Source organism: Nerophis lumbriciformis, linkage group LG04 (genome assembly GCF_033978685.3).
Source record: "Nerophis lumbriciformis linkage group LG04, RoL_Nlum_v2.1, whole genome shotgun sequence".
Classification (NCBI taxonomy): domain Eukaryota; kingdom Metazoa; phylum Chordata; class Actinopteri; order Syngnathiformes; family Syngnathidae; genus Nerophis; species Nerophis lumbriciformis.
In genome coordinates this window covers 17,808,775-17,825,642 of record NC_084551.2, presented here as the reverse complement: position 1 = coordinate 17,825,642, position 16,868 = coordinate 17,808,775, and the positions used below count along the sequence as shown (strand labels likewise).

Genomic DNA, 16,868 nt, shown 5'->3' with positions numbered 1-16,868 from the left:
AGTGTGTCAAAACGTAAACTAATGGCCGACCACAAATGTACTTCCGTCAATCTGTGATGTCACAAATGGCCCACTGTTAAAAAAAAGATTCCAAAACAGCTAAAACTCACGCCCATGAACCTTATGATTTGATACTTTTGCATTGTTTAACATGAGTATCTAACATTTTAACAACATTTATAATATAGAAAAGAGAAAATCATCATCAGTAATAACTACCATATAAAAACTATTACAACTGTTACAGTATCTTGACTTTTCTTGTACTGAATCCAATCTTTCCTCATTTCATTATATAAGCAGTTACAATTTGTGTCTGTTTCATCACATAAATACAAAAAATGGAGTATAGTACCAGTCTCCATAAAACTGTGCAGAATATTTACTTTAACCGGTACTTTGAATGTCCAAAACTTATTTCTTTCAGTCACCAGTCTTGCATCAAGCACTACGCTGTCACACACCTCCTCATCTCAAAGCCTAGTTTTGTCACCAGGAGTTGTGGCCAATGATGGCAGCGTAACACTCACCATTGCAGATGCCCAGGGAATGCTCGATGGTGTCACTGTGAACCTCAACACACAGGTAAAAATGTTTTACATGGCCCTTATTAGAAAACTGTTGTTTAAAAGTTTTACATATTAGAAAAATCTTACCCTTAGGCTCAGACGTTCCCTGCAGTACTGAATGACCCCAGTCTACCACAAGGGCAGCCTGCCACTTCAGGACAGCCAGTGCTGCTGGTCAGCCATCATTCCCAATCTGCAATAGGAACATCTGACAATGGATATCACGTAAGTCCATAGGTCAGTCTAGGGATAACAAACAAAAATGGAAGAAGACAAGAGGTTATACTTACTGTAATTAAGTAAATCCCACACTTATTTTTTTTGACCTAATGTTTTTGTTTTTGGTCAAATTAATTGGCTTTTAAAATAAACTGCACTTTTTGGGGGGGAATTTTGCCCATCGTTTACAATCCCTATGTGAGACAACAACACATATTTCCCTTTACTGTGAATTCTAATCAGTGAAAAACTGCTAGTAAAAGATGGCTAACAATGCAGGTAATTTGGATTAATCTATTCTGCCTTTAACGCACTCTAAAAACCATCCAGCAACAAACGAACAAAGAGGAACAATTTTTTTTTGACGTAGTGTCACATCACCTTGCCGTGGGGCGGCGTGGCTCAGTTGATAGAGCCGCCGTGCTAGCAACTTGAGGGTTTCAGGTTCGATTCTGTCTTGCTCCATTCTAGTCACTACTGTTGTGTCCTTGGGCAAGACACTTTACCCACCTGCTCCCAGTGCCACTCATACTGTCCATCCATCCATCCATCTTCTTCCGCTTATCCGAGGTCGGGTCGCAGGGGCAGCAGCCTAAGCAGGGAAGCCCAGACTTCCCTCTCCTCAGCCACTTCGTCCAGCTCTTCCTGTGGGACCCCGAGGCGTTCCCAGGCCAGCCGGGAGACATAGTCTTTCCAACGTGTCTTGGGTCTTCCCCGCGGCCTCCTACCGGTCGGACGTGCCCTAAACACCTCCCTAGGGAGGCGTTCGGGTGGCATCCTGACCAGATGCCTGAACCACCTCATCTGGCTCCTCTCGATGTGGAGGAGCAGCGGCTTTACTTTGAGCTCCCCCCGGATGGCAGAGCTTCTCACCCTATCTCTAAAGGAGAGCCCCGCCACCCGGCGGAGGAAACTCATTTCGGCCGCTTGTACCCGTGATCTTGTCCTTTCGGTCATAACCTAAAGCTCATGACCATAGGTGAGGATGGGAACGTAGATCGACCGGTAAATTGAGAGCTTTGCCTTCCGGCTCAGCTCCTTCTTCACCACAACGGATCGATACACTCATACTGGTTTAAATGTAACTTACATAATGCGTTTCACTATGTAAAGCGCTTTGAGTCACTAGAGAAAAGCGCTATAAAAATATAATTTACTTCACATCACGTCACTTGCTCACACTGCTCCTCCGTACTCGCCAGCTTGGCTGCTAATAAGGTTGGTTGCGAACCCACCATATAATGAAGAAAAATAAGAAGCTTTGTTGCTGCTTTACTGTGTTTGAGTTTGTAAAAGTTAATGCCAGGTTGTAAATCAGGACTTTCCCTTGTATAGAAGAAGGTTGTGGCACCAAGCCTAGAAGTTGGTCAACTTTGAAAATCTACACACTACCAACTTCATACTATATGGCAAACAAACAAATGGAATGCAACATAAAACAGTCGCAGTATCGCTACTAAGCATTTATTTTCTGAGGAAAGGGGATTATTCTGAATTTACCATCTCAGAGAGCGCAAGTGCTGAAAGATACAACCATCCCATGAGTCGGCATCCCAGTGAGAGCAGATGTTTTTAGTCACTGTGTTATGTTTTCATGTGAAACGTTTAGCAATACAATAGTGCTACATGATAACGCTCCAAGGCTCTCACGGCGTCCACCATTAGTGGTAGCAAATGCAGAAAGTTCTCTCTATGTCGTTGTAGTACATAGCAACGGTAGTGTTTGTTGCTATGTGCTCTGTGAAATTAATGCACCCAAAAAAGTAACAGTAATGCTTACAATGACCAAAATACTGTACATATTAATTGTTATCATGATTGTGCCTGTCATTACATAATACTTACAGCATGTATATAAAACAGGTTTGGTGGTTTTTTTTAATGTTTTTAGGTTGCTTTATAGGTGGAATAGATTGTAAATAGATTTTATGCCTCATATGTGCAGTTTGTTCTGAAAATGCACAGAAAAGAGAAAGACATATGTGTTCTTGTTCTGTAAGGATTGTGAATAATGGGCAACATTACAACAAGTGCAGTTCCACTATAAAGGGCTGTAAAGTTGTAAAGTCCTTATCCTTCTACTATCAAGGTAAAAGGCATTATTTATGATCTTGGACAAACTTTCAAGAGTTCTGAGGCGAGAAAGCAGCTCACCAGCTGATGATGTCAACATAGCCACACAAGCCAGTTAGCTCTGTGATCACGGCGTCGCTATAAATATTTGGTCTGCGCTAGCGCTTATAAAAACAATATCACTAATACTTGGTTAATATTCAAGTCACGCAATGTAAATGGAGTATTGTTGTCAATTTTTGGATGGTTATTTTAGAGGGATTTATGGGCGTAATAGAGGACTTCCTATTGGCTCCATTGTAAGCGGACTTTTACTCACGAGTTAGAATGTATTAAAAAAAAACATACAACCGTCGTCTTGTCTATCATGATTGTGAACGATAGGCAAAATTCTCCAAAAAGTGCAGTTCCCCTTTAAATAACATTAGTTGTGTCTTTATATTGTATTTTTAAGTGTGTCTTATTTTGTGTGCTTGTAGTGTATTGTTAACTTACCTGTCAGTTCTGTCTTTGACACATTTCTGACAATTTTGTTTAAGGCTAGGAGGGTTGCTAAAAACCAATTTACCAACTCCCCCACTTGATAAATAATATTGAACTAAACATCAATTGTACTCTGCCCCTTTTAAGTATTAAAATGCTCAGGTTCTGACTGCATTTCTTTCGCATGATGCAATAATCAAAGACAAATTAGACATTTTTTTTATGTTTGTTTTGCGATCCAGATGGCGAATAAAGGCCGTAAGGGCGAGAAAGGTGACTCCAGTGAGGCTGATAATCAGCACACATGTTTCTACTGTGCTCTTGTGTTCCAAAATGCCAATTCTCTCCGCCGCCATTGCCGACAAGCTCACAGCAATGACCGTTGCTACGTCTGCAACATCTGCAACAAGGCCTTCAAGCGAGCAATGCACCTGAAGGTGAGACTGCGGTGCAGAACTGTACATCTTGTTTGACATGCAGTGGTAATAGAAAAAAGTTGTTTGCAGAATTCAATGAAAGGCTTAGCTATGCAGTAACCAAGAACTAATGGACACATGAGAAGATGTTGGTTAGTTTTATTGATCTGTCAATAGGAACATGAGCGAGTGCACCAGCCAGGCCCATCGCTGAGCTCCCTCAAACCTAGAGACTTCAGCTGCTCCTCATGTGGGAAGGCATTCCCTAAGCGCAGTCAACTGGAAAGACACAACCGCACACACACAGGTGATTTGGTTAGATGTGTTCCCATGTTTTCACAATGAATTGTAATCACATATATTCCTTATTTCAGCCAATAATTTAACTGACACATGGCATTTAAAGTAGAGTAGCATCCTGCCTCCTTACTATGTGAAACGTATCCAACATAACTAACAAAGTGCAGGGAAATGCAGTTTTTTCAACTCATTATCATTTGAATGGACTCAGAGGAGTAGCTTTGCATGTAATTGTACTAACTCTTCGAATACATATGGTAACCTCTTTTACACTGCGATTGCGCAATAATGCCACTATTGTGTCATCTTTCACATGTCACTACGCACTAGTGAAATTGCTACTATAACCTGTGGCTTTTAAAGTATGTTGGTGATGTCAACAACATTAGCATTTTTAACTGGTGCCACTGTCTCATTTGCACAAATAATGGATGAGGCTCCGCTACTAAAACTACACAGCTGGCTAATAGGCGGAACATTATGTTAAGCTTTTCTATCTCAGTGTTGTCAAAATAGAACGGCTTTGGCGGGGCACTGCCGGATATTTTTATTGCTATTGCAGTTGTCCTCAAGCTAATTAAGAATGTTTAACCCTGTGGGGAAATTCGATTTTAATTATCTTCAAAGCCAAACAAGACATGGTATTCTTTACATTTTTGAGGGGCGTAAAACATTTTTAGGATTTTTTTTTTTACTTTATTTGAAACTATAAACTATTATAAACTATAGTCCTGAACACAAAATATCAAACATATTTGTATTAAATATTTAGTAGTATTATTTTGACCATTTGATAGTGTTTGATCAGATAGTGTCAACGGTTTAAATTAGTAAAATAACTCAAATTTATACTACCGGTAATTGAAACTGTGCAATCAATTAATCAAAAGTCCTTCAAAGGGTTTACATAATGATAAAAAAAAAAACATTACATGTTTGGTATTTTTGTTTAGGGCTAAAGTAATGAAAGTGCACTTACTTTAAATCACATTAACGGCCTGTTTAACTGAGATCCAAATACCATGTGCTAAACAACATCCGCAATCTGAAAAATAGCATGTACTATTAGTTGGCGTGTTGCATGCGATTTAGTAAGACTGCGTGTACAATTGAGTGGTGCAGACTGTTAATTGCAGGTGAATAAAAACTACGTTTATTTTCGTTTACAGCATTTAATCTCCTCTGCACAGAGGAAAAACCTGAAACACTCAATCCCCACTTCCCGCCCAAAAACACTGCACATGCCTGAACCCAGTACATGGAGAAACATGTTAACACAGACTGCCTTATTTAAATGAGGACTTTGCGTGTACTATACGGGCATCGCCACAAAGACTCTCATTTACTGCAAATCATTATGCAATGTTTTCCAACATGCAGGAGACATCTCCTACTTTTAATAGGCATTTTAGAAGCAGTCGTGCATTGAATCTACATTGAAACTAGGGATGTTCGATAATGGCTTGTTGCCGATATCCGATATTCCGATATTGTCCAACTCTTTAATTACCGATACCGATATCAACCGATACCGATATCAACCGATATATGCAGTCGTGGAATTAACACATTATTATGCCTAATTTGGACAACCAAGTATGGTGAAGATAAGGTACTTTTAAATAATAATAATAAAATAAGATAAATAAATTAAAAACATTTTCTTGAATAAAAAAGAAAGTAAAACAATATAAAAACAGTTACATAGAAACTAGTAATTAATGAAAATTAGTTAAATTAACTGTTAAAGGTTAGTACTATTAGTGGACCAGCAGCAGGCACAATCATGTGTGCTTACGGACTGTATCCCTTGCAGACTGTATTGATATATATTGATATATAATGTAGGAAACAGAATATTAATAACAGAAAGAAACAACCCTTTTGTGTGAATGAGTGTGAATGAGTGTAAATGGGGGAGGGAGGTTTTTTGGGTTGGTGCACTAATTGTAAGTGTATCTTCTGTTTTTTATGTTGATTTCATTAAAAAAAAAAAATAATTCATTATTATTATTCATTATTCATTTATTATTGTTATATATATATATTTTTTTTTTTTTTTTATGTATTTATTTTTTTATTTTTTATTATTTACTTATTTTTATTTTATTTTATTTTTTAAATTTTATTTTTTATTTTATTTTATTTTTTTATTTATTTTTTTTTTAATCTTATTATTTATTTGTGTGTGGCGTCGCGCGGGTCTCACTTCCTGTTGGATGGGGTCCGTGCCCGTGTGGCCCGACCTTGCGCTGTGGGGTCTCTGTCGGTGACTTGGTGTGGTGGCGGCGCAGCCCCCGTGTCTGGTCTGGATGCTGTGTCTCGGTTGTTTGGGCGGTGGTGTGTTTGTGCGGGTTTGGGTTGGGGTGGGGGGCCTTTTGGTTGGGGGGGTTGTTGGTGTCTCTTGTTTGCGTGTTGGCGTTCGGGCTGACCGGCGGGCTGGCGCCGGCTGGTCTCCGTGGCCCTGGTGGCGTGTGGTTGCTGGTCGCAGTTTTTTTTTGATCGCTTTGATTTGATTGGCTGGTGCTGGCTGTCTGGGGTTATTGCGGCTGCTGTTTCTGTTGCCGTTTGTTTGTGGTGTGGGCGCCCGTGGCTGCTGGGTCTGGTGCAGGGGTGTGGCTGATGTTGTGACTGATGGCAGCGCGCGCGCGTGATGGCTGTCGGGGCTGACGAACTGTGTATATGTATGTATATGTGTGTGTATGTATGTATGTTTATATATGTGTATGTGTACATATGTGTATGTATATGTATATATGTGTATGTGTGGGTATGTATACGTGTGCGGTACGGTGGGTCGGGCTCTGGGGTTCCTGTCGCTGGCCGGCTTGGCTGCGTGGGGGCGGTGGTCCCTGGTTCCCTGGGCACCACGCCTCCTGTTTGTGGGTTGGGCTCTCGGGGGTGATGGGGCCGTGCTCTGGCTCCCACGCACTCTGGGAGTCGAATGTATTGTACATGCAAATTCACATATGCTCACATACGTACATAGGTACCTACGCTCCCACATACATACACAAATACAGTACATATTTACCTACCTAATGTTCGTACATCCACACGCACATTCAATATACAAACATACACATACACATACTGTACATATACATTCACTGTACAAACACATATACACATTCTGTACATATACATTCATTGTACAAACACATATACACATTCTGTACATATACAAGTACATATGCATACTTACACTCATGCACATAATCACGTTTCATCAAACATATATTAACGTTGTTGCCCTAGGGTAAACTGGGTGTAACACATGGCACACTGACAAAGCTTAACCTATTGTGACTATAACAATCTACAAGGTTAATGTAGGTTGCTTCTCTTTCTCCCCCTCCATTTTTCTGCATTCTTTCGTATCTCAAGTTATCATTACGTATATGTATTGTTGCATTTAAACAACTGTATTGTTGATAATAAAGGTAAATTATTGGTATTGTTCATTATCAATAGCGCTATTTCTATTGGTATTTGTATTGATCCATTTGTAGTGTAATAATGCTCATTGTTATTTCTGTATTATTTTTTATTTTTCGCTAACTGCTTATTTGCTATTACTTTTACCATCATATTTGTACATGTCATATTTGCTGATGTTGCTCTATTGTTGTTGTTGTTGTTGTTTGCTGTTGTTGTTTTTGTCTCTCTGTCTTATCCCCTCCTGCTCCGGCCCGGCTGCACTAAATGATAATATAAATACATTTAATAAAGTCAAATACAAATAAGGCAACAAGAGAAGTATCCTACACTTCTCTTTTGTAAAGTAAATCTCAACAGCCGACATGGGCATCTACATCAACTATATGATTTGCCTGAGAAGCTGGACAGGACACAAAAAAAAAAAAAAAAAAAAAAAACGATACCGATAAAAAAAAAAACCGATACCGATCATTTCCCGATATTACATTTTAACGCATTTATCGGCAGGCCGATATTTTCGGACACCTCTAATTGAAACTATTTTTTTGTATTTTATTGCCGAAGGTGCGCTCGCTAATTGGAAAGGGGCATCACTTATTCCACTCAAGAAGCAAAAAAATGCACAGTTGAAGAAGTTTTTTTCATACAAGAAATATTTTAATAATATATATTCTATTTGAAAAAAGACAAACGCAATTAAAAAAAACACTAAAGCACACCAAAACGCATCAATTGAATTTGTTTTAATCAGACCTTTAAGTTATCTAGCAGCTATACAACTATAAAATGATGTTGCTAAATAGATATGGTATGTCAAATATATATATTTTTTAAATTTCTGACCGTCTAAAATGTTGTCATACACACATTGACAGAGACACTATCCATCGTCTGTCTTTGCAGAGCAAAAACTGATCCTGCAGCTGTGTATTAGTGCACTGTCAGTTTGCACGTCTTTCTGACACGTGCTAAACAAAACACAAAAGAGTGCTCGCAAAATAGTGATGAGTATTGATAAATAAATCACATTGCGCGTGCTACATAATTATATTTGCATCTTCTCCTAGTATTGTGAGAGTTTTGATGATCAGCATATATTCTGCATATTAAGGAATACAGACGCAAAATGGATTGCACGCCTTATTCTGCAATCCACTTTGCGCACGTTTAGTAGATCAACTTTGCCTATGCGATCAGGTTTGTGTTTTCATTCATTGTTACCAGATAGTCGTGCATCGGAGTATGTGGATTTACTCCATGGCTGGTTTGTTTTCTTTTTTTAAAGCATATTCTATGTATTTTTGGGGCGAAAATTAAGCGTTTTGAAGCATGAAAATGGTCATTGATTGAGAGATTTGAGAAAAATGGTAAAGAAAAAATAGGAATCTAAACTGTTTTCATGCCCTTTAAAAACTGAATCACATGTACAGTGCGTCCAAAAAGTATTGACAGCGCTTCACTTTTTGTACATTTTGTTATGTTGCATCCTTATTCCAAAATCGAATACATTAATTTGTGTCCTTGAAATTCTACTTACAATAACACATTATGACAATGTGAACAAGTTTTTTTGAAATCCCCAGGGCATTCAATCAATCGCAGCTGGACTGTGGGGTTTGTCCTAGAAGACGTTTTGCCTCTCATCCAAGTTGGTTTAATCAGTTCATGCTCATAGACTCAGATTGGTCAGATCTAGTCTTAGACTTAGATTGTTCAGATTTAATCTAGCGGTTGATGCCAAAACCCCAAATATTTGTACTCCAACTCCGGGAGGGTGTGTCTGGGCACACCCCTTGTAGTGGGGAAAACAACTGTTGCGATGCAAACAAGCAATCTTATTGTCATTGCCAACGACAGTATTGAAGTGTAATTTCCTCTCGTTAGCATTTAAGTATTGTGTGGGAGAGTTATCGCTCCACAATAGTCGGAATCACCCACGTTAGCATTCCATTCAGTTGTAAACAAATTGCACAAGGGAGCATCTATGGCCATAATGTTTCTAATTCCTGTTATTTGTTGGAGGCTAAATTGCAGAGTTTTTTTAGGAATGGTTGAAAGGACAGTGTTGTATGTGGGAAATAGGTGGTGTCGCAGATATGTAGATGACACATGGGTTAAAATCAGAAGCCAAGAAATCCAAGCCTTCACCGACACATTAACTCAGTGGACAAAAAACCTCAATTTCACACGTGAGTGAAAAAGTTGCCTTTTTGGACTGTGATGTCCACATTGGGGGTTTACTGAAAACCCACACATACCGATCAATACCTACTTTTTAGCACACCACCCACAGGAACACAAACTGGCCATTATCAGAACCCGACAACACAGAGCTGATAATATTCCCACCAGCCCACAGGCCGAAGAGAAAGATCATAAGTATTCCAGGGAAGCTCTCAGAACCTGTGGTTACCCCAGGTGGTGGTTTGTGAAAAGTGCATCCAGTTCCAGAAATAACAAGAACAACATCCTAAAGACCGGACACGCCACATCCACAAAAAAAATCTGGTGTATGGTATCCAGTGTAATGATGAATCCACTGATTCTTATATCGGGGAAACAAAACAACTACTAAACAACGCTGTCTATTTGCACCTCCAGGAGGAACAGCACTCCTTTGAGAACAAAACTGTACAGATTCTGGACAGGGAGGACAGATGATACAAAAAAGGAGTGAGGTTGTCAAGGTTGAAAAAACATCCCTGAACAGAGGAGGTGGTCTGCGACACCATCTTTCTCCCACACACAACACTGTGCTTTCAACCAGTCCTAAAATACTTTGCAATTTAGTCTCCAACAAATAACAGCAGTAAGAAACATTCTGGTCACAGTTGCTCCTTTGTGCCATTTTTTACAACTGAATGTAATGCTAACATGGGTGATTCCGAATATTTGGGAGTGGTCGTGGTCGATTCACAGCGATCGTTCTGCCAAACAATACCTCAATGCTAACTAGGGGAAATTACACTTTCGTTTGCTTTGACAGTTAGGATTACTCGTTTGCATCTCAACAGTTGTTGAGATAGAGGGTGTGCCTGGGCAAGAAAACATCCTTGCCCAGGCACACCTTCCTGGTGTTGGAGTATAAATATTTGGGGTTTTGGCACCAGCCGCTAGACTTTATCTGACCAATCTAAGTCTATGAGAATGAAGTGATGAAGCCTACCTGGACGACAGGCAAAACGTCTGCGAAGACAAACCAAACAGTCCATTTGCGATCGATTGAATACCCTGAGAATTCAATGACCTGGATGAATTAGAACATCCATAGACTATTTTGGGGGAAATTTTAGAAAATAAATCACAATGTATTGTACATAAGTATCTACAGCAGGGGTGTCAAATGTACGGCCCGCGAACAGGTTTGATCCGGCCCGCGGGATGAGTTTGCTAAATATAAAAATTAACCGGAAATGTTTTGAATGAAAAAAACAGATGTTCTAAATGTGTCCACTGAATGTCGCAATATCAATTCTTTGTAGATGATGCTACATATGTACAAAATAAACCACATGATGTTAGTACATCAGTCGAGGAAAATGAGCAAACTACATAAATAACATCCTGTAATTTGATTTTGATATCATTTTTTTATCTTGGTAGATTGACAATTATCACCAATGAGTTGACTCACTTTTTCCACTCACGTGTGAAATTTAGGTTTTTTGTCCACTGAGTTAATGTGCTCGGTGAAGGCTTGGACTTCTTGGCTTCTGATTTTAACCCATATGTCATCTACATATCTGCGACACCACCTATTTCCCACATACAACACTGTCCTTTCAACCATTCCTAAAAAAAAACTCTGCAATTTAGCCTCCAACAAATAACAGGAATTAGAAACATTATGGCCATAGATGCTCCCTTGTGCAATTTGTTTACAACTGAATGGAATGCTAACGTGGGTGATTCCGACTATTGTGGACTGTAGTGGTCAATTCACAGCGATAACTCTCCCACACAATAAATGCTAACGAGAGGAAATTACACTTCAATATTGTCGTTGGCAATGACAATAAGATTGCTTGTTTGCATCGCAACAGTTGTTTTCCCCACTACAAGGGGTGTGCCCAGAAACACCCTCCCGGTGTTGGAGAACATTATCACATAATTTATTCAGAAAATATAAATCTCGATAAATAAAGTATTTTTACTATTAATCCCAACAGGTAATTGTAAAAAAAAACAAAAACAACAACATTATGATTTGTACAATTTCAGAATGTACTTGTTCTATTTTTAAACAACAAAAACAATCTGAAGTTGTCTTTATGTTTAAGTTATCGTGCTGTGATTTTACTAGTCCGGCCCACCTGGGAGTAGATTTTTCTCCATGTGGCCCCCGATCTAAAACAAGTTTGACACCCCTGATCTACAGTATGTCCTATTTGGGGTATAGTCGAGTAACTGCCAGTGTTTTGTACACCTGTGTGATGGAATAACACAATGGAAAGATATAGCCAACATTGAGCAAACATGCACTGAAAGGCAAAAAAGTCAGCTTTTTTCCCCTGAGGGTTAAGAGAATGATGTTAGTATTTAAATGAAGAGTCCTTTATTTATAAAGCAGTGTGCAAAAATATTAGGCCAGCACACATTTTATTATTTCAATTAACTTTTTAACAGCAACCATTTTGACACAGTATACAGTATTTTTTTGCAACTCCAAAGCACTACCATTTTAAAAGAAAGCTGGCATGTAACAATATACAAGCAGAAGTTATTGTGTTTGGATAAAGTATGTAAAACATACAGCTCGTACAAACTGTGCCGTGTTGTTTCTTGTTGTACAGGAGAGCGGCCTTTCAAGTGTTCTCAGTGCGACAAAGCCTTCAATCAGAAGAGTTCCTTGCAGGTGCACATGGTCAAACACACGGGCAAAAAGCCCTTTAAGTGTGAGATTTGCAGCATCAGGTTCACCCAGAAGAGCAACATGAGACACCACATGAAGAGAGCCCACGGCTACGGTGAGCAGCCGAACATTTTTGTGGTTACACACTGTTCCATTGAAAGGATGGATAAAGTCTCTAGTTGTTCTATCGTCCTTGTTGTTTAATGATGCTCCCAAATACATCCGTGTTACTGACCTTCTTGTATGGAACATCTTTGTTTGCTACAAGCAGTCAGTACAATCTCCACTTGATATGAGTGTTTGTGTGCTGAATGTTTGGGACTACTTTAACCATGAACATGTATTGTACTTGCAAATACATTTCTCTGAGGTCATGTGGGTAAGACCAAGTACATATATTTCTATGAAATAACAGGTACCGTATTTTTCGGAGTATAAGTCGCACCTGCCGAAAATGCATAATAAAAAAGGAAAAAAACATATATAAGTCGCACTGGAGCAAACTATGAAAAAAAACTGCGACTTATAGTCCGAAAAATACGGTATATCAAACATAATACTAACACAGTAGTGCCTGACCTTACAAGTGTTATTGGTTGTGTGTTCAAAACATTTGTATCTCAGATTAACATCGCTCATTAAAATTAATTTAATTGGTGCCTGTCAACCAGAAGCTTTATACTCACCCACAATTCTAGCTAAAATACAATTTTAATGAAATTAAAAAGAACAAGTATGTTCGTGTATTCAGAGCTCCTTCACCTTTTGCTACAAGGAGTAGAAATTACAGAAAAGAAATGCAATAATACATTTTTTATTTATTTTTATAATTCAATATTAAAGCTCAATTATTGCAAAACACAAATGGAATGTTGTTTGAAAATATAAATTGAAATTCTGTATTTGTAAGGAATCAAAATTATTGTATTACGTGTAGTAAATTAAGGGAGATGTCATTTAGAAATAATACATAGAATAAATAAAATATTTTTGAGAAGATGCATCCATACTATTTGTTTTAGTAACCACTTTAACAAATATATTTGCCACCATTTTTTGAATGCATACATTCACGCCTCTTACGGTTTGAAATTGAATCACTTTTTAATAAGATGGCAACGCTTCAAGTAGGTATAGAAAAAAAGAGGTTTTATTCAGATATGATTGAGACACTGATTATAATTTCAAATATATTCTAAACTTATGCAAAGTATTATATCCACAGATGCAAATGGTCAAAGAGACCGCCTAGGTTAAAATAAAACATAATTAAAACGTACTGATGGTTTCATCTGCTGAGCAAACCGCAGACTAAAAAAGCTATCGTATTTTTCTGACTGTAAAGCACTCTTAGAATTGTTTAATTTTCTCATAAATCGAGAGTTATTATTACTCGGTGCGCCTAATGTACGGATTCATTCTGGTTGTGCTTGCCGACCTCAAAGCAATTTCAATTTTCTTTGGTCCATGGTGTAATGATAAGTCTGACCAGAAGATGGCAGTCACACAAAAGAGGTACATGTGGACTGCAAGTTGACGTCTGTTCAATAAATGACGCTAGCAAGCAAGCCTAAAACGTTGATATTTTATTGATTACATTACAAACGGCGCTCAAAAATCTGTCAAAATGTTTTAGTACGACTTTGGTAAGCTACAAAGCCGTACCGCTTGCTGTATTGTCGGCGCATTATGGCTACCATAGTCAGATGTCCTTTGTTTCAACATACGGGTATCATTATGGTGTGTGTATAAGGACCCCAAAATAGCGCCTATTAGAAGACACATTATCTGGCGTTTTAAAATCAACTTTTCTTACCTATTGGTACCTGCTGATGTGTATTTGGGATCTGCATAAGTCCCGAAAATGCACGCGCGTCCGTCCATGTAGTCCGCGCCGTAGTCAATAAGCTCCTTTTTCTCTTGTTGTGGGGCATTCATCCTCCGCTGTTGCCATTTCTAATATAAAGTAGCGTACAGTTTTAACTTATACCCGTCAGTACACTCGCTATGGAAGCGCTAAAAACTACCGGTGCAACAAAGATGATGGGAAGAAGACGCTGTCTAAGTGGAGCCATGTAAATAAGACCACCCACAAAACGGCGCATCTTGAAGAGACGGTAAAACATAATGTGAAGTGAATTATATTTATATAGCGCTTTTCTCTAGTGACTCAAAGCGCTTTACATAGTGAAACCCAATATCTAAGTTACATTTAAACCAGTGTGGGAGGCACTGGGGGCAGGTGGGTAAAGTGTCTTGCCCAAGGAACACAACGGCAGTGACTAGGATGGCGGAAGCGGGGATCGAACCTGCAACCCTCAAGTTGCTGGCACGGCCACTCTACCAACCGAGCTATACCGCCCCATAATCTGTGCAACATTTTGATCAAGAACCACCATTACATGTTATGTAGACCACAAGGAAGAGATTTAAATGTAGAAAAAAAAATCTTAAATTGATTCTTTAATGCGCCTTTTGTATGAAAATAGACGTGATAGACCCGTTCATCGGCAGTGTGCTCTATAATCCGGTGCGCCCTATGGTTCGAAAAATGCAGTATTAACATTTCATTAATGATAATTAAAACCAAAAAAATTATGTATGAGTTATATAGTCTTTGTTATTTAGTGTCTTTGCAATATATGTTTATATGTGATGTTTATTGTACCGTATTTTCCGGACCAAAGGGCGCACCAGATTATACGACGTACTGCCACTGAGCGGGTCTAGTCAGGTTTTTTTTCATACAAAAGGCGCACCGGATTATAAGGCGCATTAAAGGGGTCATATTATTATAATTTTTTTCTAAATTTTAAACATTGCCTTGTGGTCTACATAACATGTAATGGCGGTTCTTTGGTCAAAATGTTGCATAGATTATATTTTACAGACCATCTTCAAGTCGCTTTCTGACAGTCAATTCAGGATGCGATGTTTTGTGGGCGGTCTTATTTAAGTGGCTTACCTTCGACAGCGTCTTCTCCCCGTCATCTTTGTTGTAGTGGTGTAGCGTGCAAGGACGGTAGTGGAAGAAGTGTCAAAAGATGGAGCTAACTGTTTTAATGACATTCAGACTTTACTTAAATCAAAAAGGGAGCAGCATCTCCTCATCCGTGGCTCACTAGTGCAACAACGCCGGAAATGTGTCTCGTAAAAAACCGTCCAACCAGAACTCTCTAATAACTAAAGTTTCGTGGGTGAATTATGTAAACCCACGACACCAGTAGTTTTTAGTACTTTCATAGCGAGATGGAAGTTAGAACTTTACGCTACTTTATATTAGAAATGGCAACAGCAGAGGGTGAATGTCCCATAACAAGAAGATAGTGAAAAGGAAGAAGCTTATATCGACTACGGCATCAACGGACTAGAGTGGCGGATGTGCGCAAATTTTCCGAACGTATGCAGATCTCTAATACACATCAGCAGGAGCCAGAAGGTAAGAAAAGTTGGTTTTGCCTAATATTGTGAAACAAACACCAGATAATATGTCTGCTAATGGGTGCCATTTTGCGGTCCTTATACACACACCATAGTAATATCTCTGACTACGGTAGTCGTAATGGGCCGACAATCCATCAAGCGGTGCGGCTTCAAAGTCATACTAAAACATTTTGACAGATTTTTGAGTGCCGTGTGTAATGTTCTTTATTTTCAACGGAACATTTAAAGTTTTGGTGTTGTTCACTGGCGTCATATTGCAGTCTACACGTATCTCTTATGTTTGAATACCATCTACTGGTCACACTTAACATTACACCATGTACCAAATAAAATTGCTTCGAGGTCAGTAAGCACAACCAGAATTATTACGCACATAAGCGCACCGGGGTATAAGGCGCACTTTCAATTTCTAAGAAAATGAAATGATTTTAAGTGCGCCTTATAGTTAGAAAAATATGGTACTTAAAAAAATAAAATAAAACAAATAGAAAGGATTATAATTTGCATGGCGGCACTGGATGAAGTAAAACATTACACTTTTTTTCCTGCATTTGATTCACCATACTTGCCAACCCTCCCGAATTTTCCGGGAGACTCCCGAAATTCAGCGCCTTTCCCGAAAACCTCCCGGGACAAATATTTTAAAAGGCTGTCCTCACTCAGGTCCGCATGGAGCTGGAGGAGGCGTGGCCTCCAGCTCCATGCAGACCTGAGTGAGGACAGTCTTTTTTCATGACGGGAGGACAACAGGGTGACAAGAACTAAATCATCCAGACTAGAGATAAATTGTATTATTATGTTTATCCTACCTAAAAATAAATATATTTATTAATTTAAAAAAAATAAAATAAAATACATTTTTACTATATTTTGCTAAAAACATCAAAATTTGTTGTATTTTTATTTGTATTTTTTCTGACTCCTTATTACATCCAGCCATAGAATTATACATTTAAATAAACATATATGAAATAATTAATTTTAAATGATCATAATAATTCATTTAAAATGACCATATTTAATTATTGAAATAATTGCTTGTTTATCAACAACTTTAGCATTTTATTCATT

The 16,868-nt window shown here is 38.6% G+C and overlaps 1 protein-coding gene across 1 annotated transcript in view; it reads left to right on the top strand.

Moving 5' to 3' along the window:
* LOC133597074 (zinc finger protein 236-like) overlaps window positions 1-16,868 on the top strand; it is an 87,179-nt gene that overhangs the window by 66,719 nt on the left and 3,592 nt on the right. The window contains exons 27-31 of the mRNA XM_061949994.1: window positions 428-585; window positions 663-794; window positions 3,587-3,781; window positions 3,938-4,067; window positions 12,295-12,468. Of these exons, the coding sequence (XP_061805978.1) occupies window positions 428-585; window positions 663-794; window positions 3,587-3,781; window positions 3,938-4,067; window positions 12,295-12,468 (789 nt within the window). The remainder of the gene's footprint in view (window positions 1-427; window positions 586-662; window positions 795-3,586; window positions 3,782-3,937; window positions 4,068-12,294; window positions 12,469-16,868) is intronic.